Genomic DNA, 23,690 nt, shown 5'->3' with positions numbered 1-23,690 from the left:
CATCTTTTGGGATGAGCACTGGGTGTTGTATGGAAACCAATTTGACAACAAATTTCATATATTAAAAAAAAAGATACATTTCATGCGTTTATTCTTCTGTGGTGGACATTTGAGTAATTTCCAGTTTTTGCTATTATATGCAAGTTTCTCAAAGATGTATACTTAGGAGTGAAATTGCTAGGTCATAGAGAATTTATAAGAAAATGCCAAATTGTTTTCCAAAGTGGTTATACCATTTTTAAAACCCTGTTGATCCACATCCTTTTCAACACTTGGCATTGCTATACTTTTTAATTTGTGTAAGTCTAATTAGTTTAAATGGTGTCTCATTGTGGTCTTAATTTTCATTTATCTAGTGAGATGGATCATTTCCCCATTGTTTTTGGTTTTCTGCATTTCCTTTTCTGTCAAACATGGGCTTAATATCTTTTGCCTATTTTTCTATGGAGTTGTTTTTTTTATTAAGTTATTTTATACTCTAAATACAAATGATTTGTAATTTTTATGGGTTGCAAATGTGTTTTTCCAGTTTTTACTTACTTTTATAACAATTACAATAATTACTATTATTGTGCCTTTTGTTGACCAGTTCTTAATTGCAACGTAGTCAAATATGTCTCTTTTTTTTGATGAATAGTTCTGTTTTGTGTATTAAAATAATATTATACTAGGATCAGATAGATAGTGTCATATTTTATAAAAAAAAGTGTTAAGGTCATTAAAACATAGTTAAATAGGAAAATATCTTTTGTCATATTGCTACAATTTATTGAAGGGATTAGCTCATATTGATTTTATACTAAAATATACTTTAAAACAATTAGAAAAGAAATGGGATCACCAAAAAAATTTTTTAGTATTTTGCTTTAGCCTCATCAAGAATTGTCTTCCCCTTCTCCTTTAAATCAGGAAGTTCCTAGGACCATTCTATCTTGTTCCCATAAATCTTTTCTCTGAAACATTCTAATTGATGACATACTATTTAGGCCTTACCTATTCTTCTGTCATTTCCTGTCTTAGGCCAGGGTTTTCATAGTGAAGGAACTTTGAGAGCTTATAATCTAACTTCTATTAGAATGGAAATGGAGTCCAAGAGAGGTTATGTGATGTGCTCAAGCTCCTGTGCTGTTAAGTAGTCAAGCAGACTCTTTAGCAAGCTGTAGTCTTTTTATTTCAATTTCTAATATTCTTTACATCACGTTTTGTCCCCTTTTGTAAGGGTTGGAGTCATGTTCATGCCCTCTGATTTCCTTCAATATTCTTCCCTCTTCTATAACCTAGTATTCTAACTCAAGTGTACATAGTAAAGGGAAATGTGATCTTTGTTTTTCTTTCTTTTTCTTCAAATAGTTAATGAATATTTCTTGTGTTCCAGGCACTAGGGGGATATAGAGTAAACAAGATGCTATCCCTGTCCTCAGAGAGCTTATAGTTTATTAGAGGAATTAGCAAGTAAATAGATTATTACATTTCAGTGTTGTAAGTATAATTACACAGGGTAATCACAGGGAATTCTGGAAACATGTAGGATGATACTGTTGGTTTTAGTGAGTCAGAGTCACTTTGTGAAAGGTGGGACATTAAGGTTCACTTTTAAGATACCTGTTTCTCATAGTTAAATAAGCAGTGCTGATTATTAAATAATTATTAATATTGTCCATTTAATTATAAATAACTAGCTTCCCTTAGACTTATTCTATAACTTGTTTGTTAAGCTGCCATGGTTCTTTCTTCCAGAGAGATTGATCTTTGAGTAGTTGTAGAATACAATTTGGAAGGGACTCAGAGGGTTATCTGTAACTTAGAGAGTTATTTACAACTCTCTTGGGGCTATTGCCCATTGCAGTTAATTAGAATACATGCTCATATAACTTCCTCATATGCCTAAATATGACAATATTAGTACATCTTAAAAACTCGGAATTTTGGGGGCTCCTGGGTGGCTCAGCCGGTTAAGCAGCTGACTTCGGCTCAGGTCACGATCTCGCGGTCCGTGAGTTCGAGCTCCGTGTCGGGCTCTGTGCTGACAGCTCAGAGCCTGGAGCCTGTTTCAGATTCTGTGTCTCCCTCTCTCTGACCCTCCCCCATTCATGCTTTGTCTCTCTCTGTCTCAAAAATAAACATTTAAAAAAAATTTTAATAAAAAAAAGCTCAGAATTTTGTTTGCTGGAATCTCTGGCTTTACTTTCTCTTTTAATATATATATTTTTTCTTTTTGAGAGAGTGAGCAGAGAAGAGGCAAAGAGAGAGGGGGAGAAAGAAAGATAGAATCCCAAGCAGGCTCCGTGCTGTCAATACAGAGCCTGACACAGGGCTTGATCTCATGAACCATGAGATCATGATGTGAACTGAGATCAAGAGTCAAACACTTAATGACTGAACCACCCAGACACCCTTCTGGCTTTACTTTTTTAAAACTCTGGTGGCTAAGAGTACTTAAAGGACCCCATCAAAGAAAGTAATAGCCAAAGTCCTCTCGATGATTAAATTATGCATTCTCATATGAGAGAGATGGGACTAAATCTTACCGTATTGGACTTTCCTGGGTGAACTGTGGCAGGTTACCTATCTAGAAAGTTACTGACTTGTATTTAGCTACATTAAAAAAATTGGTTCCTAAAATTTAACAGCATTGCTATTAAGCAGCAGTAAATTGTAATTTTAGATGAGTCTTGGTCAAATCTTTTATGCTTTCATTAAGATGCTATCCCTAAATTCATAGCCAAGGTAAAAGTTCATCTCCAGATTTTAATTGATGGAGCTTTGCCATCCTGACATACAGGTCTTCTATAACTTAATTTAAAAATTGTAAAACATTGGGGCACCTGGTAGCTCAGTTGGTTAAGCTTCCGACTCTTGATATCGGGTCAGGTCATGAACTCATGGTTGTGGGATCTAGCCCTGCATCAAGCTTTCCACTGAGCTTGGAGTCTGGTTGGGATATTCATTCATATTCTCTCTCTCTCTCTCTCTCTCTCTCTGTCTCTGTCTCTCTGTCTCTCTGTCTCTCTGTCTCTCTGTCTCACACACGCACACTTGTGCATACTCTCTCAAAAAAAAATTTTTTTTAAACATTGCCAAATGAAGCCAAACATTATTGTATACAATGTACTCTAATAGGGATGTATATATTTTGCCAAATATTAGGTTTAAGCAGGATGTAGAGAATGTTTTTTGAACTTAGAAACACAAAAGTGGTTCTTATAATCACACACATTATTTTTAAAAAATCGCCTACAGGGGCTTCTGCACAGCTTAGTAAGTGTCTGTCTGGCGATCTTGGCTCAGGTCATGATCTCTCAGTTCATGAGTTCGAGACCTGTGTCAGGCTCTGCGCTGGCAGGATGGAACCTGGTTGGGATTCTGCCTCTCCTTCTCTCTCCCCTTCCACTACTCATGCATGTGCTCTCTCAAAATAAATAAACTTAAAAATAATAAAAATAAAAACCACAAAGTTAGACAGTTCCTTTACAGTTAGAGAAATCTGGTGTATAATACCTTAACCAAATGATACAGCCTATCCCTAATGATAGAACTTTGCCCCTTGAAATGATGTATCCACAAGGATACATCACTTATGCCAAAAAAAAAAAAAAAAACAACACATCATCTGAATCTAATCATGAAGAAACATTAGACAAGCTTAGGTTGAAGAACATTATAGAAATCATATAGGTTTAAGTAATTACTATAAAGGATAGTTTTTGGGACAACTGGGCATATTTTATTTTTATTAATATGGGGTATTGTATTGATTTTTGAATGTGGAACCAACATTGCATTCCTGGCATACATCCCATTTGGTCATGCTGTATATTCCTTTCTGTATGTTGTTGTATTTTGTTGATGGCTTAAGTTTTAGAAGGATCCTCTGATTGCTAGGGCTAGGAGGGATGGGGGTGGAGTAGGCTAGTTGAATTTCACTTAAAAACCAAAGGGTTCAGGTCATAACATTCAAATTTTGTGATGTGGAATCAGTTGATGCCTTTGTGGCTGCAGGCTTTTCTTTGAGCAGTAAGAAAATGCCTCACAACCCTTGGGGTTCCTACCAAATTCCTTTGTGAATCAGTAGAGCAAAGACTTACATCCCTTCATGTAGACTCATTGATTTAATTCAATAAACTTTTGAATTAATATTTTTACTCTTTGATCCTAGTTAAGATATTGGAAGGAGGATTTATTGGTTCAGGTATAGAAATTGTGGTTTGAAGTGGTATTTTTGTGTGTGTGTTGGCATTTGTTTATCAATTTAAAGGCATATTTTTTTGTTTTAGGAGCCAAGTTTAAAAAATATATTGGCCATTCGGCTCATGTAACTAATATCAGGTGGTCACATGACTATCAGTGGGTTATTTCTATTGGTGGAGCAGATCACTCTGTCTTCCAGTGGAAATTTATTCCTGAAAGAAAACTAAAAGATGCTCTTCACATAGCACCCCAAGGTGAGTAGTATACACTGCCTGAACAGTAACCCTAAAGTAGTGATTTTACTGTTGAAATGTCATTAGTCTTAGTAAGTTAACAGTATAGTTTTTTGTTAGTGGAAATGTTAAAATCCTAGCTGTATGTGTTTCGAGTCAGATATCAGCATGGAATACAAAGTACTTTTGGGTGTGTTTTAATCCATGGACGGATGAGTGAAATAAGTTACATTATTTAAACAAACATTCAGTGCATTCTTGGGGAGATAGATATCTAGGTTTCATATATAGTTATATATGAACATGATTATCTAGTGTTAATTCACTTGTTGCATATAGTATTTTCTAGATATTTTTCATGTTAATTATAGGTCATATTCACTTACATTTGCCCAGCATTCAAGTTCGATGCAGCAGTTGTTGTGGCACCAGTAAAGGCATTTAAGATTTTTTTTTTCAACGTTTATTTATTTTTTGGGGGACAGAGAGAGACAGAGCATGAACGGGCGAGGGGCAGAGAGAGAGGGAGACACAGAATCGGAAACAGGCTCCAGGCTCTGAGCCATCAGCCCAGAGCCTGACGCGGGGCTCGAACTCACGGACCGCGAGATCGTGACCTGGCTGAAGTCGGACGCTTAACCGACTGCGCCACCCAGGCACCCCAGTAAAGGCATTTAAAGTAGCTGTTGAGTTTATGGTGAGGTAGAGGGAAAGGTGATCTGTGATACCATTTACTGACATCTGTGTTTCTTGAATAGATCATGTCATGTGATTGTTTTATGGCTTGTCACCATGTCAGTTGGCACAGGCAGCTCTAATCATTAATTTTACAGTGCTGTTTTAAAAATGAATGTTCTTTAAACAAGTAGTGTTTCATTTTTAAAAATTACAGAAAGTCTGGCTGACTCTAACAGTGATGAATCAGATTCAGATCTGTCTGATGTTCCAGAACTGGATTCTGAAATTGAACAAGAGACACAGCTTACCTACCGTCGGCAGGTAATTTTTATTATCATGTGATTTTTTTCTGAAAAACTCTAGTTTCTTTTTTATCTTGCTCCCTGTTGTTTATTGATTTATTGTTATCTTTTGTGGTTTTTAATTTTCCAAGAAATGTTTTTCTATTGCAGTTTTTCTCCTTTAAGAGTTAAAGTACACTTGTGTAAAATGTTCCTTTATAATGAGTGCTTGATATATTAAGTATGCCTGTAATTCTGTTTGCCTATAGCTTTTTGTCGCAGTAAAGTTGCATTTATCTTCTTTAAAATATTTTCTTATGAAGCATTAGAATTTTGGGGTGCCTGGGTGGCTCAGTCTGTTAAATGTCCGACTCTTGATTTCGGCTCAGTTCATGATCTCACTGTTTGTGGGATCGAGCTCCTCATTGGACTCTGTGCTGGCAGCACAGAGCCTGCTTGGGATTCTCTGTCTCCCTCTCTTTCTGCTCCTCCCCGACCTGTGTGCTCATGCACATGTGTGCACACACATTCTCTCAAAATAAGTAAACATTAAGAAAAATAAGACATTGTTAAAAAAATAATTTCATCCCAGCTAGTATCATCCTCACTGGGGAAGAACTGAGAACTTTCCCCCTGAGATCAGGAACATGACAGAGATGTTCACTCTCACCACTGTTGTTCAGTATAGTACTGGAAGTCATAGCCTCAGCAATCAGATGACAAAACGAAATAAAAGGCATCCAAATTGGCAAATAAATCCAAGTTTCACTCTTTGCAGCTGACAATATATACTACATAGAAAGCCCAAAAGACTCCACCAAAAAATAGTGTATAGAAGTTGGTTGCATTTCTATATACCAATAATGAGGCAACAGAGATATCAAGGAAAAGATACCATTTACAGTTGCACCAAAACCCATAAAATACCTAGGAATAAACGTAACCAAAGAGGTAAAAAATCTGTACACACTGAAATCTATAGAAAGTTTATGACGGAAATTGAAGAGGACACAAAGAAATGGAAAACATTCCATGCTTATGGATTGGAAGAACAAATGTTGTTAAAATGTCAATACTACCTAAACCAATCTACATATTCAATGCAGTCCCTATCAAAATAGCACCAGCATTCTTTACAGAGCTAGAACAAACAATCCTAAAATTTGTATGGAACAACAGAAAACCCCGAATAGCCAAAGCAATCTTGAAAAAGAAAACCAAAGCTGGAGCTATCACAATCCTGGACTTTAACCTATATTTCAAAGCTGTAATCATCAAGACAGTATGGTATTATCACAAAAACAGACAAATAGATAAATGGAATAGAGTAGAGAACCCAGAAATGGACCCACAAATATATGGCCAAATAATCTTTGACAAAGCGGGAAAGAATATCCAGTGGAAAAAAGATAATCTCTTTAACAAATGGTGCTGGGAGAACTGGACAGCAACATGCAGAAGAATGAACCTGGACCTCTTTCTTGCATCATACATAAAAATAAATTGAAAATGGTTGAAAGACCTAAATGTAAGACAGGTAAGACATCAAAATCCTAGAGGAGAAAAAAGGCAGCAACCTCTTTGACCTCAGCCACAGTAACTTCTTACTTGACATGTCTCTGGAGGTAAGGGAAGTGAAAGCAAAAATGAACTTTTGGGACCTCATCAAGATAAGAAAGCTTCTACACAGTGAAGGAAACAGTCAACAAAGCTGAAAGGCAGGGGCACCTGGATGGCTCAGTCAGGTAAGCATCTGACTTTGGCTCAGGTCATGATCTCATGGTTGGTGGGTTTGAGCCCCATGTCGGGCTCTGTACTGACAGCTTGGAGCCTGAGCCTGCTTCAGATTCTGTGTCTCCCTCTCTTTCTGCCCCTCCTTGGCTCACGCTCTCACTCTCTCAAAAAATAAATAAACATTAAAAAAAAAAAGCTGAAAGGCAACGAGTGGAATGGGAGAAGATATTTGTAAATGACATGTTGGAAAAAGGGTTAGTATCCAAATACTTATCAAACTCAACACCCAAAAAACCCAAATAATCCAGTGAAGAAACAGGCAAAAGACATGAACAGACACTTTTCCAAAGAAGACATCCAGATGGCAAACAGACACATGAAAAGATGCTCAACGTTGCTCATCATGTTGAAATACAAATCAAAACCGCAAGGAGATACCACCTCACACCAGTCAGAATAGCTAAAATTAACAACTCAGGAAACAGATGTTGGCGAGGATGTGGAGAAAGGGGAACCCTATTGCACTGTTGGCGGGAATGTAAACTGGTGCAGCCACTCTGGAAAACAGTGGGAGGTTCCTCAAATAATTAAAAATAGAACTACCCTATGACCCAGCAATTGCACTACTAGGAATTTATCTAAAGGATACAAAAATGCTGATTCAAAGGAGCACGTGCACTCCAATGTTTATAACAGCACTATCAACAATAGCCAAATTGTGGAAAGAGTCCAAATGTCCATCAACTAATGAATGAATTAAGAATTCAAGAATTATATGCATATATGGGGCGCCTGGGTGGCGCAGTCGGTTAAGCGTTCGACTTCAGCCAGGTCACGATCTCGTGGTCCGTGAGTTCGAGCCCCATGTCGGGCTCTGGGCTGATGGCTCAGAGCCTGGAGCTTGTTTCCGATTCTGTGTCTCCCTCTCTCTCTGCCCCTCGCCCGTTCATGCTCTGTCTCTCTCTGTCCCCAAAATAAATAAACGTTGAAAAAAAATTTTTTAAAGAATTATATGCATATATATATGTGTATATATATATATATATATATACACACACACACATACATACATACATGCAATGGAATACTACTCAGCAAAGAAAAAGGAGGAAATCTTGCCATTTGCAACAACGTGGATGGAACTGGAGGATATTATGCTAAGCGAAATAAGTCAGAGAAAGATACATGTTTTCACTCATGTGGAATTTGAGAAACTTAACAGATGCACGTTGGGGAAGGGAAGGAAAAATAAGATAAAAACAGGGAGACAAACCATAAGAGACTCTTAAATACAGAGAACAAACTGAGGATTGATAGGGGGGTTAGTGAGGGGTTGGGTTAAATGAGTGACGGGCATTAAGGAGGGGACTTTTCAGGATGAGCACTGGGTGTCATATGTAAGAGATGAAACAATGAGTTCTGCTCCTGAAGCCAAGACTACACTGTATGTTAACTAACTTGAGGATAAAAATAATAATAATAATAATTTCATGGAACACTAAAGATGTATTTGTCAGTGGGATACACAGAAAATGTAAATTTGTTGTTTCCAAGGAAGAAAATTTCATAAAATGCCTTCTTATTTAAGTGTTAAAACTTTACTAAGCGTTAGTAACCACAATGTCTGAAAGTTACATTAGGAACCTGTGAACACCTTTATTAATTTGTATTCTAAGATTATTTTTACTTCTGTACATTATTTAAAGGTTTACAAAGAAGATCTACCTCAGCTTAAAGAACAGTACAAGGAGAGACAAAAAGGCGGTACTTCTAAAAGAAGAGAGCGGGCTCCAGGAAATAGCCTCCGACTGCACTTTGTTCATGGGTACGAAACAACTATTATTCATTTGTGTGTTTACATATTGGTTCACATTTAGTAGCTTTGTGACTTTGAGCACACTTTGGTGACTTAGAATATTGTCTGGTGCATGATGAGCACTATATAAGTGCTTAAGTGTTGAAAATAAATTTGTCTTATTAAAGTTTAGTATTACATTTATAGAAATGGAGTTCTTTAAACAAATGAAAATAAGTAAAATATAAGAGATTATCATTTCCCCTAAATATTTCTGATTTGGAATTATATTGTGCCCCCCCCTTTTTTTTTGCCTGCATTTGGCCCTTGTATTTTAATTTCAATAAGATACAGTTTCTGAATTTTCTTAGAACATCTGGCAATACAAGTGTCATATTTAATCCTGAAACAACAGACTCTCCATTCAGTCCTTCCCTTCTCTGCTACCCAGTAATCATTTTCTTACCTGACTGATAATGCTGTCAGGAATTTGAAAAAGGATTCATTTAGTAAGAATATTGTATCTCTGGTGTTAAAATAGGCAGTATTTCTTTGTAGTTATATATTATATATTGAGTTTCTTTGAAGCACAAAAGAAGGGTTGCTATAAATGGAATTATATTGACTATTTAAAAAAGATTCAGCTATTTTTTCTGGATGTTTATAGTATTTTAGAATTGTTTGAACATTTTTGGGGTATACTCATGATTCAACAATGTGTACAGAGGGTACATTTTGAAAATCCTTTTCCCAGGGAGCTCCCCTCTACTTGCTAGGTGGGATACTGAGTCATGAATCTTTTAATAAAACCAATTAGATATTCAAAAAACCAAAAACAAGAAAGAAAATCTTCCCAGCTCTGCCCTTCCAGCCATCATTTTTCACCTTCCAAGGGCATTTTCTTCCCTTTCACTCGTAAAAAAGTAACAACTTTTGTTTAATGGTACACAAATTTAGTATCATGCAAATAGTAGTATACTATATATACTTTTCTGCACCTTTCTTTTTCATTCAGTATTATATCTTAGATTTAGCTTTTTGTAATCAGAACAGTTCATAAACGTTTATGGAATTTGAGATGCTTGTATTTTGTTTTAGTTGTGTAGTATCTTGTAAAACTGGAAATTGACCTAAAAGGTACCTATTTCTTCTCTGTATAGTCCGTATTGACCAGATATAAGTCTAATGTTAATTTTATGTGATATGTTTTCTATATTCAGTTACAGAGGTTATGACTGTCGAAGTAACCTTTTTTATACTCAAATTGGTGAGATTGTGTACCATGTCGCAGCAGTGGGTGTCATTTATAATCGGCAACAGAACACACAGCGCTTTTACCTGGGTCATGATGATGATATTCTTTGCCTGGCTCTTCATCCTTTGAAAGACTATGTGGCAACAGGCCAGGTAAGGCCTTTGAAAGACTATATGGCAATAGGCCAGATATGTTAGACCTTTGTTTGGGTTTACAGTTAGGTTAGTCCACTTTTTAAAAAAAAATCTCTCTTGTATTCTAGGAAATGAAGAATAAAGAATTCTTTACAAATAAAATTTACCCCCAATTTTTTCCTACTGTTTTCCTTAGAGTTTTATTGTTTTGATTTTTTCTTTTTTTTTTTTTTTTTTTTTTTTAATTTTTTTTTTTTCAACGTTTATATATTTTTGGGACAGAGAGAGACAGAGCATGAACGGGGAAGGGGCAGAGAGAGAGGGAGACACAGAATCGGAAACAGGCTCCAGGCTCTGAGCTGTCAGCCCAGAGCCCGACGCGGGGCTCGAACTCACGGACCGCGAGATCGTGACCTGGCTGAAGTCGGACGCTTAACCGACTGCGCCACCCAGGCGCCCCTGATTTTTTCTTTTTTTATTTGGAACTAAAAGTTTTGGCTTGTCATCCTCCTGTCCGGATATATATTTTTTAATTAGTAGAGTAAACATAGCAGCATAAAGACTAGAAATCTTCTTTAAGTTGAGTTAGCTAAAATAATGAAATTAATAAATGTTCTGTGACAAACAGGATGACTACATTTTTGTTTTACAACCATGATAGTAACCATTCAGGTTTACCAAAGTACAAAGTAGAAATGTTGAAATAGAAGACTGAGAAAAGTTTTGACTGATACTTCTCTATGTGGGTATTCTTAGAGAAGGAGGAAAAGGGTGATGTTTATACATTCTTTCTATATGTAAGCACCTTACTAGTTTCTTAGTATATACGGTTGACCCTTGAACAACACAAGTTTGAACTGCATGGCTCCACTTACGTGTAGATTTTTCACAGTACTGTAAATGTGTTTTCCTTATGATTTTCTTAACATTTTTTCTCCAGCTTGCTTTGTCCTAAGAATATAGTACGTAACACATGTAACTTATAAAACTACCTGTTAACTGACTATGTTGTCAATAAGGCTTCTTTCTGGTCAACAGTTAAGTTTTTTGAGAGTCAAAAGTTATACGTGGATTTTGGACTGTGCGGGGATTGACACCTGAACCCCCACGTTGTTCAGAGATCAACCCTATTTCACTCTTGTCACCTCTTTTACAGGGAAACCATTTCCATTTACAAATGAGGAAATTTAGGTTTGAAGAAATTAAATAATTTTCTGAAAGATCTTAGAGCTAATAAATGGTAAAGCTTAAAGCTCCCTTAGTCTGTCTGGCTTTTTAAACTGTGTGTAAATATACTTTCTAGGGTACATTGAGGTGTGGGGGTCAGCAACTTGCATCACTCTGTAGAGCTTTCCTGAAAGCAGAGAACACTCTTCCTTTCTTCTTTCTCCTGTCTTCCTTCCCTTCGTTTGTGCCTCCCTCTTGCTCAGTCTTTCCTTCCGTTTTCCTCCCTCCTTTCTTCCATTTCTTCAAAAACATTCATAGAGCACATGCTGTGTACCAGGAAATGTGCTGTGCTGGGAATATAAGGATAAATAAGGCATGGTCTTGCCATGGTAAACATTCATATTCTGAGGGGGAAGGCATACATGCAAGAAAAGTCGTGATACAAGGTTATAAGTGTAAATAAAGCAGGGTGTCTTAACCTTGACACTATTGACATTTTGGGCCAGCTAATTCTTTGTTGTGAGAATAGTTGCATTGTCACGTACAGTGTAATCCTATGTATTGCAGGATGTTTAGCAGCATCCCTGGCTACATCTACTCACTAGATGTCTATTAACACCACCCACCCAATTGTGGTAACCAAAAATGTCTCCACAATGTCAGATGTTTCCTGGGAGGCAAAGATGGACCCCTGCTGAGAACCACTAATGAGGAGATATGCATAAATTCCTTTTGCAGTGTAACAAAGGACTGATTAATTATGCCTAATAGAATCAGGGAAACCTTCATGGAGATGATGACATTTGCACTGAGCAGTTTACCTGACTGGGGAGGTTGGAGAAAGTATTCCAAGTATGTTATTTGGAAAAGTGGGGCAAAAATCCCACAAAACACAGCTTATTTAAAAAACTGTGAGTAGCCTGAAGTATTCAAATCTTAGGGGCATGATGGAGAACTAATTAAAAGGATTGGTGAGGTCCTCATGGGCACTGTTTATCTTTACCTTTAGTTTATGTAAAAGATTCCTCTTAAAGCACAATTATTTACCCATTGCATTTGGCAAGGAGTTTCAGTGTTAAGTTGTTCTGGCAGTACTCTAATGAAAGCTGTATAAAAACTGGTCATTTGCTACCATGATTCTGGGATTGGAGAGAATTCAAGTTAGATTAAATTAAAAGTCATTATGCCCACAGGACATCCCTGGATACCTACTGTAGGGGAGGCACAATTTTAAGTCTAGACGTCCTAGATTTTCAGCTGGGGCTCTTTAACAAAAAAAATCAATGTAAAAAAGAAGAACAAAAAGTTTATTAACAGGTGTAGTGCATATCACGTTGGAGAAATCTAAACCAAAGTAACTCAGAATGGTGGCTTATATTTCCACCTTGTATAGAAAACAGCAGATTCTTAAAGAAATGACAGGACAAAGGAAAGCAGTTTTAGGCTTCTAAGGGCCACAGGCTGTGGGAAGGTATATATAGGATGAAACTCCTGGAGTAAGGTTTCTTTGGATTCCTCTTATGCTGTCTCTGGGCTGAGTCTGTCTCCAGTAAAGGGAGAACTTACATAATCAACCGGTTGTATAATGTCAAATGTATCTCAATATAGTTGAAAAAATTGTGTATATGTACATATATATATATATATGTATATATACACACACACACACATATACATACATATATGTATAATTATTATATGTATACAAATATGTGTATATCTATATATCGCATTTATGCAGAAAAGGAGGTGGAGTTTGGGGGGGCTGTTTATTGCCCTCGGCTGAAAATAATTTCTGTGTCAGAGAGGCATATTTTGGGGTGATATATTCTGGTTTCCTTCACCATCAAGCCATAGGTCTTTTGCTTCTGGCTTCACTTGAACAACAGTACTCTGCTTTAGGCATTGCAGAGTCCAATCCTTTCTCCCAAGGCACAGGCTTACACTGCCTTCCCTATTTCTCCCAGTGCTTTCCGCTTCTTTCCTGTATTACATTTCAACCAGCCAGTCTCATTTCTCTAATTACAGACTTTTAAAATAAATGTTTCTTAAAATTGTTAAAAATGAAAAAAATATATCAAAAGTAAAAGTATTTCTGAAGTGTTTTATCTGAGGGCTTTGAAATTTAGATGACAAATCTAAATGGTGTTTTGTTGGAGTAGAGTACAAGTAATGCTCCTTTGTCATGAACTGTGATTGTAATTGGAGGTGAAAGAAACTGAAAGAATATTACCTGACAACTTGAATGTGTTGATTATACCCTAATTTTAAAATTTTAATTCAAATCTGTTGAGTGCTTCTTATTTGAAAGCATTAAATGTCTTGGGGAAACACGAAGATAATTCGGCGGCTGCCACTGTCAAGAGCTCACAATCTAATATGAGTTGGAGGAATATACAATTCACTAAAAATTTACCTAAAACACACTCACTTAGATATCTTGTGGGTAGCTCAGATTCAGCGTGTCCAAAATGGAGATAAATGAGATTCAGCTTTCCTTTCAAACCTGCTTATCCTGGTATTTCCTACTTAGAACATGACGTTAAATTAGCCTGGTTGCCTAAGCCCAAGAATCTGACTTGTTCTCTTCACCCTATAGAGCCAGTCAGTCCCAGAACTGCATCCAAGATTTGCCCTGAATATAGCTTAGTTCTCTACCATGACTACATCTGTGCCTTGTTGTTTTGTTTTTGTATTTTACCTTATCTCTGCTGGCCGTTCTTTGCTTCATAATTTCTAATCTGTTGTTATAACCAACCAACTAGTTTTACATCTTCAGATTTTTCCCCCTAACCATTTTCTCAATCCACTAATAATCTTTCTTTTCTTCTGTGTTTATCAGTAGCTTTTAAGCTAATGTGTAAGTTCATTAGCATGTAGCTCAAGATATTTAACCTAGGCCAACTCCAGACTCCTCTTTTTTTTTAATTTATTTTCTTTAATGTTTATTTTTGAGAGAGAGAGAGAGAGAGAATGAGAGAGAGGCAGGGGGAGGCAGTGCAGACAGAGGGGGAGTCACAGAATCCGAAGCAGGATCCAGGCTCTGAGCTGTCAGTACAGAGCCAGATGTAGGGCTCAAACTCATGAACCATGAAATCATGACCTGAGCTGAAGTCAGATGCTTAACCAACTGAGCCACCCAGGCGCCCCCCAGACTCCTCTTTTTATCTCTTACCAATTATTTCCTGGTAAACTATGCTCCTGTCTTTTGAGCTATTTAGAATTTGTCTATGTATAATACTGCTTCACATCTTTTACTTAGTTGCCTCCTCTGGAAAATTCTTACCCTCCATTTCTGTTCAGTCCTCCAACTTCATCCACTTCCTATTCCTTTTAAAACTTAGGTAACATCTGAAAACTTGCCTAGCCTCTCCCCTCATCCCTGACTGCCATGCCCCACATGTGCCCTAATAGTACTCACTCTTTTATCTTCGCCAGCACTGAACATGGTGTTATTCAAGCTTCTCCACCTATTAGCTGTGGGAAAATAACCTAGCCTCTCTATGCCTTAGTCTCTATATGTTTTAAAATAAGGATATTGTCATTGCCTATCTCTTAGAATTGCTGATTGTTACATGAGTCCATCCTTGGAAAACGTTTAGAACAGTTTCTAGGACATAAGTCAGTTCTCAGTAAATGTTAGCCTTTGCCATCATCATCATCATCATTTCCATGTGAGATGTCCAATAGGCAATTGGAAATGTAAGTCTTAAATTCAGAAGAAGAGTTTAATATTAGAAAGTAGAATTTGGGAGTCATTTGTTGATTTAACCATTGAAACTGAAAGTGAGATACCCCAAGGCAAAAATGTAGAATGAAAAGACTGGAATATTAAAGACAGAATTTTGGGGGAGTTTATATTTAGGGGACAGGTAATGAAATTGTGAAGGAAACTCATTAGTAAGAGTCCAGGAGATCAAAGAACCAGGAGACAGTGCTACTGTGAAATTATCAAAAGTGTCAAACTCTACGGAAGTTAAACAGAAGACTTAATGGTCCGTGGGAACGTTTGGCTGAAAAACTTCAGTGAAATATTGGCTGATGGCAGTCTTGTTATTTGTTATGTCTTTATATAAAATCAGTCTCAAAATTAATAATAATTGGCAGCTATATCCTTTATTTCAGGAGTTGCCTTTACAGGCAAAGCTATTCTAGCTCTTTATCCTTGTAGTTAAAAGTGATCACTGGAGTCTAAGAGAATAATTACAAATTGATAGTTTACCTGTGCATCAGTGAACGTCTAAACCAAGTAAAAACCTAAGTGATAGCATCTATTCAGAGTCTTAACTGCTTAGTACTTTGTTTAAGTACTTTGTTTTAAGTACTTGTTTAAGTATCTCTGTATCTTTGTTTATAGCATTATCCTAGCCTAGAATGTACTTGCTTTCTTCTCTTTTTATCTGAGAGTGCACTTTCTGAAGGCCAGGTCACGTATCCTCTCTTCCATTTCTTTACAGCCTTTCCTCTTCATTAAGCATCTGTTACCAGATATTCTGATTTAACTGAAAATGTCTTGTTTTCCTATTGAGTCTGCAAAATTTACCTGAATGTCTTAGTGCTTGTTGTTCTAGCATGGCAATACAGCTAACTATAGGTGCTCAGTGAGAATTATCTTTATTGATGAAGTATAGGATAAGATTTGTGAGTCACACAGAACAGTCCTAGAAACACTGAGCTTAGCCTCATTAGCATTTTACCAAATGTAAGAAAGAAATGTCAGTCACATATACAATCTGCTTTATATTTTTTATTTGATAAATGCCCATAACACATAAGACTGTAAAATCCCATTTTATTTCCTTTTAACACATATGAAAATAAAAAATTTAATTGTATGACTTTTATAATTCTTTCTATTGTAGGTAGGTAGGGATCCCTCAATTCACATATGGGATACAGAGACCGTTAAACCATTGTCAGTATTAAAGGGCTGCCACCAATATGGTGTCTGTGCTGTTGATTTCTCAGGTAAGGCTGTTTTCTGTCTCAGTAAGAATGGTTAAAATGCAGAGGTGATATATAGCATTATAGTTGAAATCAGTGTTGCTTAAACTTGTCATGTAGCTATGACCTACACAGTTGTTTTAACATTTATTTATTTTTGAGAGACAGAACAAGCAGGGATGGGCAGAGAGAGAGAGGGAGAGACAGAATCTGAAGCAGGCTCCAGGATCCGAGCTGTCAGCAGGGCTCAAACCCATGAATCACAAGATCATGACCTGAGCCAAAGTCGGACGCTTAACCGACTGAGCCACCCAGGCGCCCCTATACAGTTGTTTTCAGATGTACATGCTATTGTCCTAACCAGTCAGGGCAGAGAATGTGGGTTTGCGGGCTAGCTTATAATTTAACGAGTGTTATTTTTAATACCCATTAATATAAATATGTTTCTGTTAAAACAGAAAATGTTTGTATAACATCTAAAACCATCTGAATTACTGCTCACTCTATGTACCTCTTGCTTTGGGAAAACCCCAGTCTCACTTAATATTTTTTAGCCACAGAGTAAACTGAAAATGTTTAGGGTGAAAGCTAAGAAAGAAAGAGGTGAATACTGAGATACTTGTTTTCTAGCATTTCTACAAAGTGATAATTCCAGGCTATCTTATAAGAATAATTTGAGACCATTTTAGCTCTTTGCTTTATATTTTACACTTTAACAACTGCATGTAGATCTATAATGAAAGCTAGGATGTGGATTGGGGAGAGGGGAGAAATGCCATTAATAGAGGATTTTATTTCAAGAAACGGCAAATTTGTGCCTTCTGCTGCTCCAACTGAAATGAGAGTGAATTATTGGGGGGAAGTGTAAATATGCCTTTAGGGACATGCTGAATGTCAAGAAACAAGAAGATTAATGGCAAACAAGGGAGTCAGCAAGAGAAATTTCACAGGTAGTGATAACGAACTAATTGAGGTTTGCAAAAAGTGGCAGGGTGGTAAATGTTTAATTGTAGTTTGGGCCTTTGCAGCCTATAAACATGTGCACACCTGTCAGCATGACTGACTTAGTTCAGTCATTTGTGTAATACATTCATTACTTGTTTGATAATAGTAACAACTAATATAATTGACCTTCACTACAAACGGTCATATTAATGACAGTACGAGGTTGTAACCTACATCTTTTTCATTCAGTTAATTTTCATAATCCCTAGGAGTTGTTATATCACAATAGAGTTCTTACAGTAAATTTAATTGAAGTAAATCTTTCCTTCTTTCTTAATTTTTTCTTTTCATTTAAAATCTCTTTTTTCCACTTATCTACCTCCTCCCCATCCTAACCTGGAAATGAGGCCAGAGAAAAATAACAATGTTTAGATGCATTGAGAAATTACTCTTTCCTTGCTTACAAATTCTGGTTATTTTATAGCTATATATTTGCATGCCTAACATTTAACATCATTTTATAAAATTTTAAATATAGTACTGTGGTTTCAGAACATATACTGAATGTTTTTTATCTTCTGAATATTAATGGCCAGTGTCTCTCTGATTCATTTTTATAGCGGATGGGAAACGTTTGGCTTCAGTTGGAATAGATGATAGCCACACTATTGTGCTGTGGGACTGGAAGAAAGGAGAGAAACTTTCAGTAGCAAGGTGGGGGAAAAACTTGATATCATATTGGCAAAGTACTGAAATCACTTAAAATTTTTTTTAATTAAAACAGTTTTGAAATCAAACATGTAACCTTTTTTTAATTGCTACCATCTTTCTTACCATTGAATAAATAGTATAATCATGGTAAAAAGACAAATTAAGGATTCATTTGTAGGTTTATCCCTTGTGTACCTACTTTTACTGTAACTGTAGTAAGACATTGGAAGTAGCTATTATCTAAAACTCTGCATTTATAGGTAGAGTGAATTCTGTTGTATGATAAACTATTATATAGCCATTGGAAATGCTCATAGCATATATTTGAAGGATGAAACATACACATCTATATCATAAAGAAGCTAGAGATTATTTTTATTTTCTGTTACATTTTCCATTTTCTAAATTTTCTACTATGAGTGTGTATTTTATAATAAAAAATATTAACAATTGCTTTAAAGGAGGAAATAGTCAACAGTGTCAGAGATTATTTTTTTAATGTCTTACTCCTTAAAATGAGACATTAAAGCACTTTAAAAATACAGTTAAATGCTTCTTTCAGCACATAGATAATGGCCAAATAAAAAATAATTTAAGAGGAACTTTGTGTTTGGAATGGCTATGTTAAACTATAACAAAGTATTATAAAATTTTTTCTTTAACTGATTCATGCCACAGTTCCCTATGCACAGTACTATAGTAAGTGCTATTCAAAAGTTCTCTTCACACTGTTCCTATCTCTTAAAATTCCATTGAGAAGAGTTAAGAAATTAAAATTATGACAGAACAGCAAATGTGCAAATTCATGATTATATAGCCCAAACCTGAGAGATAAGTGGGTCAAAGGTTCAGTAATGGAGTAATCAAGGTAGGGTATGGATTAGGCAAAAGATTCTTATAGGAAAGATTTATCTTCAGAGTTAAAACTTTTTTTTTTTTTTTTCAGAGGAAGTAAAGATAAGATTTTTGTTGTAAAGATGAACCCCTACGTGCCTGATAAGTTAATTACAGCTGGAATTAAACACGTGAAGTTTTGGCGTAGAGCAGGTAAGGAAGTTCTTCTTTTTACTCCTTTGAAACAAGAAATTATTACTTTTAAAAGTGATTTAGCTAAGTACAATGCAGTATCTGAGATTGGACCCTGGAACAGAAAGGAGATATTAGTGGATAAACAGGTGAAATCTGAATGAGGTCTGGAGTTCAGTTAATAGAAATGCATTAAACATGTTGGTTTCTTAGTTTTGACAAATAGTCTATAGTATGTAAGATGTTAAACTCAAGAATTCTGTTACCCTTGAATCTTTTATGAAAATCTAAAATTATCCAAAATGTTTTTTTAAGTGATTCACAATTGTCTTGATATATTATAAACAAATAGAAGATTGTTTTTATTGTATTTATTGACTACATTGATGTAGTATTCATATTTTCAAAAGGGTTTAACTTATGAGATGAATCAAGTGATGTCCAAACTCCTTTCTTCTGCTAAACACATATTTTTTAGTATAAACTGAAAATGAAAAATTTTGTAAAAATTCTTTATATGCTATAAAATGATACAGAAGCAGAAAATCGTATTGCTTGAGTCATTTGTAACTGTAGATTAGCAGCTGTGAAATAAGTTTGCATTTTAAAATAAAAAATGTCTCCTTTCTAAATAAACTAGTAGTATAAGTAGTATACTTATAAATTCCACCAGTTTGATATCTAAGTCTCAGCCCACTTAAACCTTACAGATAAAATACACGAATAATAGAAATAGAACCTATCTAAGAAAAGAACAGTCTTAGTGAGGACATTTCCCAAGTTCAGGTTACTTTCAAATTGTAAACTACATAGAACGTGAATTGGTTTTCAGACTTGGATTTTCTACTTTATCAGAAACTCATCAGATCATAGTGTATATACATTTACATAATAAAAAGAAGTATTTTCACATTTTCATTCCTATATATTTAAACAAAATTTTAGAGTATCTTATTTACTTGGAATTGCAAATACCAAACAAGTAGTACTTATTATTTCTGTCTTGGAAAAAACCAAAAACCTTTGTAAATTTCTTTGAAATAAGAGACTTAAAGGGGCGCCTGGGTGGCTCAGTAGGTTGAGCATCCGGCTTCGGCTCAGGTCATGATCTCGCAGTCTGTGAGTTCGAGCCCTGCATCGGGCTCTGTGCTGATAGCTCAGAGCCTGGAGCCTGCTTCAGATTCTGTGTCCCCCTCTCTCTGCCCCTTCCCCACTCATGCTCTGTCTCTCTCTGTCTCAGAAATAAACAAACATTAAAAAAAAAATTAAAAAAAAAAGAGACTTAAAGTAAATAGTTTTGGAATGAAGAGATTTACAATTGAATAACTTTTTCCTTAAGTTTCATTAGTCATATAGTAGACCTGAAACAACCATATGGGTAAATGTTAAAACTTTGATGTGCCTTCCAGCCTTCCTCACTTTTGGGGTTCTGATCCATGGAGTTCACTAGCCAAGTGAGAAATAAGTAACCACGTTATTCATTGGAGTAAGTGCTAATCCTCTAAATGCATAGCTTTATGTAAATTAAGTAGTCCTGGCGTAGGCCTGAGTCTAAAAGGGAGCTCTGACCTCCTGTCTCAGATCTAGGCTTTGAGAATTTCAACTTATGAATTATTAATCTGTCCTCGAAGGAATTTGAGCTCTGTTTCATGGTTGGTAGGGGCAGGGAGCCACCAAGAGTTTTTTGAGTGCAATGATGACCTGGTACAATAGGAATACGTTATGCTGTGCCTGTCAGAAAACCCAGTTGATTATTATCTAAACCAGGAGTGGCAGACTATTTCTGTAAATGGAGAAATAGCAAATATTTTAGACTTTCTAGGCCCAGGGATAAAATCAAGAATATTATATAAGTACTTAACAGAACAAGAGTGAAAACTCCTACCCTGTTTTATACCCAGTTGCCATTAACTGGAGATATTCTCTCCAAGATCAACTTGCTGTAGTGAAAGGGCCTGGCAGTTTGGGCTGGGGGAACCATGGTCAGTCTTACTCCTCCCCAGTGACACATAGGTCCTAGTGTGTTCTCCTTCTGGAGAGCCCTACCTTCTCACCTTGAGGAGCTAGCCAGAGTTGAGGCAGCTCCTAGACGGAATTCCACTGCTGCAGCCCTTCTTCCCTTTCTCTCCTGCATCCTCACTTTTCCCTCTTACTCTTTCTCTTCGGCATACAAATGTGGGGTTATTTTTCTATCTTAAATAAATAAAACCAAACAAAAACCTTCCTTCAACTCGACCCTTGAGTTGCTAATCAATTTCTCTTCTTATCTATGTACTTTAACACTTTTAGACCATTGTTTAAATGTTTACTTTGCAATTTATCTTCTTCTTTCCCTTGAGGGAATTCTGACCTATTTTTCCCCCTCATGAGTCCACTTAGTTATTCTTACAAGTTCACTAACAACTCTGACTGCCTTGTTAAGAAAAGTCAGTCTTCTGAATACATTTGGAATATGCCCACTTTTTAAAAAATTTTTTATTTATTATCTTTAAAAATTGTTTTTAATGTGTTTTTTTTAATTTTTATTTATTTTTTTTTAATTTTTTTTTCAACGTTTATTTATTTTTGGGACAGAGAGAGACAGAGCATGAACAGGGGAGGGGCAGAGAGAGAGGGAGACACAGAATTGGAAACAGGCTCCAGGCTCTGAGCCATCAGCCCAGAGCCCGACACGGGGCTCGAACTCACGGACCGCAAGATCGTGACCTGGCTGAAGTCAGATGCTTAACCGACTGCGCCACCCAGGCGCCCCAATGTTTATTTATTTTTGAGAGAGAGAGAGAGAGACCGAGCATGGGCCAGGGGGAAGGGCAGAGAGAGAGAGAGGGAGACACAGAATCTGAAACAGGCTCCAGGATCCGAGCTGTCAGCACAGAGCCAGATGAGGGGCTCAAACTCTTGAATCGTGAGATCGTGACCTGAGTCAAGGTCGGACACTTAACTGACTGAGACACCCAGGCACCCCATATGGAATATGACCACTTTTCATCACCTTCCATCCAACCACCCTGGTCCATGCCACCTTTATCATTTGCCCAGATGATTGAAATAGACATCTGACTCCTTTCTTCCTTGCTGTTCTCTGATTTACTCTCAACCCAGAAATCAGAATGAACCTATTAATACATGATATGCCAGATTTCATTCCAGTAACCATTTCCCATCTCATGTAGAGTAAAATGTAAATCCTTACAATGGCCTGTAATGCTGCCTTTGACCTCTATGACCCCATCTCCCATTACTTCCTCCCTTATTTTCTTTGCGACACCATACTGACCTCTATAGCTGTTCCTTGAAGGTTCTTGTCACATTCCTGCATTGGGCCCTTGGTGATCCCTCTGCCTTAAACCCTCTTCTTGCATGGCTTGCTCTTGCTACCTCCTTCATTTAACTTCTACCTTCCCAGTGAGGCCTTTCTTAACCACCCTACTTAAAACGGGCCTCTCCCATTTCTTATCTCCCGTTTATGCTCACATTTTCTACATAGCACCCATCATCATCTGTTAACATACTGCACATTTTGCTTATTTGTTATATTTATTGACTGTCTCACCAGGAAACTCCATGAGAACAGGGAGTTTTGTTGTCTCTTTTGTTCATAACTTTACCCCCAGTGCCTTGAATAGTGCCTGGCATATATATTTCCTGAATGAATGAATAAGTTCAATTGGGAAAAAAATTGGGCAAAAGATATCAATAGGTAATGAATGGCCAATAAAAATAGGAAAATATGATAAAAAATAATCAGAGAAATGCACATTAAAACCATAGTAAAATTCAGTTGTTATTTCATATCCCCCAGTCTAACAATACCAAATATTCCTGAAAGGTGGGAAGCAACAAGAACTCCTTTCACTATTAATGGAAGTGTAAATTAGTGCCTCAACTTTGTAAAATAGTTTGGCAACAGATGATCCCTCTCATTTATATGCTTTCCCTTTTGTGAATACCCTGTGGTCATTCCTGGGCATTCCTAGAGAATCTCTTGTACTTGCATAGAAGAGGCCTTTACAAGAATGTTTAAAGCAGTGTTGTTTTCAATAGCAAAGGCTTGGAAGCAACTCAAGTGCCCATTAATAGGAAAATGGATGGACGGTTATGTTCATATAATGGAATGCTTACAGGGTTACAAAAATGCATTTTCTAGATGTACAAATCAACATATATAAAACTCCAGTACAGATTGTTGGTGATAAAAGCAAGTTGCAAAGGAATATAGTTGACCCTTGAATAGCATGGGAGGTTAGGGTGCTGACCCTGCATATAATATTTGACTCCCCAAATACTTCTCATAGCCTACTATTGACCCAAAGCTTTACCAGTGACATAAACCATCAATTAACACATATTTTATAAAGTATATTATGTAGTATAATTTTACAACAAAGTGAATTGGAGCAAAGAAAATGTTAAGAAAATCATAACGCATGCCCCTGGGTGGCTCAGTTGGTTAAGTATCTGACTCTTGATTTTGGCTCAGGTCATGATCTCACAGTGCATGACATCAAGCCCCATGTCAGGCTCTGTGCTGAGCCTGCTTTGGATTCTCTCTCCTTCTCGCTCTGCCCCTACCCCACATGTGTGCACATACACTCTCAC

At 36.6% G+C, this 23,690-nt stretch overlaps 1 protein-coding gene across 14 annotated transcripts in view; it reads left to right on the top strand.

Annotated features, from left to right (window-relative positions):
* Positions 1-23,690, top strand: part of EML5 (EMAP like 5) — a 181,322-nt gene that overhangs the window by 71,587 nt on the left and 86,045 nt on the right. For all 14 annotated transcript variants that reach the window (XR_007152815.1, XR_007152816.1, XM_047861738.1 and 11 more), the window contains 7 exons: positions 4,275-4,442; positions 5,314-5,420; positions 8,821-8,939; positions 10,130-10,316; positions 16,328-16,433; positions 17,975-18,068; positions 19,012-19,112. Coding sequence is in view for 12 of the 14 variants with exons in the window: in XM_047861738.1 (XP_047717694.1) it covers positions 4,275-4,442; positions 5,314-5,420; positions 8,821-8,939; positions 10,130-10,316; positions 16,328-16,433; positions 17,975-18,068; positions 19,012-19,112 (882 nt within the window). In the remaining 2 variants the exon portion in view is untranslated. The remainder of the gene's footprint in view (positions 1-4,274; positions 4,443-5,313; positions 5,421-8,820; positions 8,940-10,129; positions 10,317-16,327; positions 16,434-17,974; positions 18,069-19,011; positions 19,113-23,690) is intronic.

The sequence above is a fragment of the Prionailurus viverrinus genome, chromosome B3, assembly GCF_022837055.1.
Source record: "Prionailurus viverrinus isolate Anna chromosome B3, UM_Priviv_1.0, whole genome shotgun sequence".
In the NCBI taxonomy this organism is placed as follows: Eukaryota; Metazoa; Chordata; class Mammalia; order Carnivora; family Felidae; genus Prionailurus; species Prionailurus viverrinus.
The sequence above is the reverse complement of the archived record's forward strand: the minus strand, read 5'-3'. Positions and strand labels throughout refer to the sequence as shown.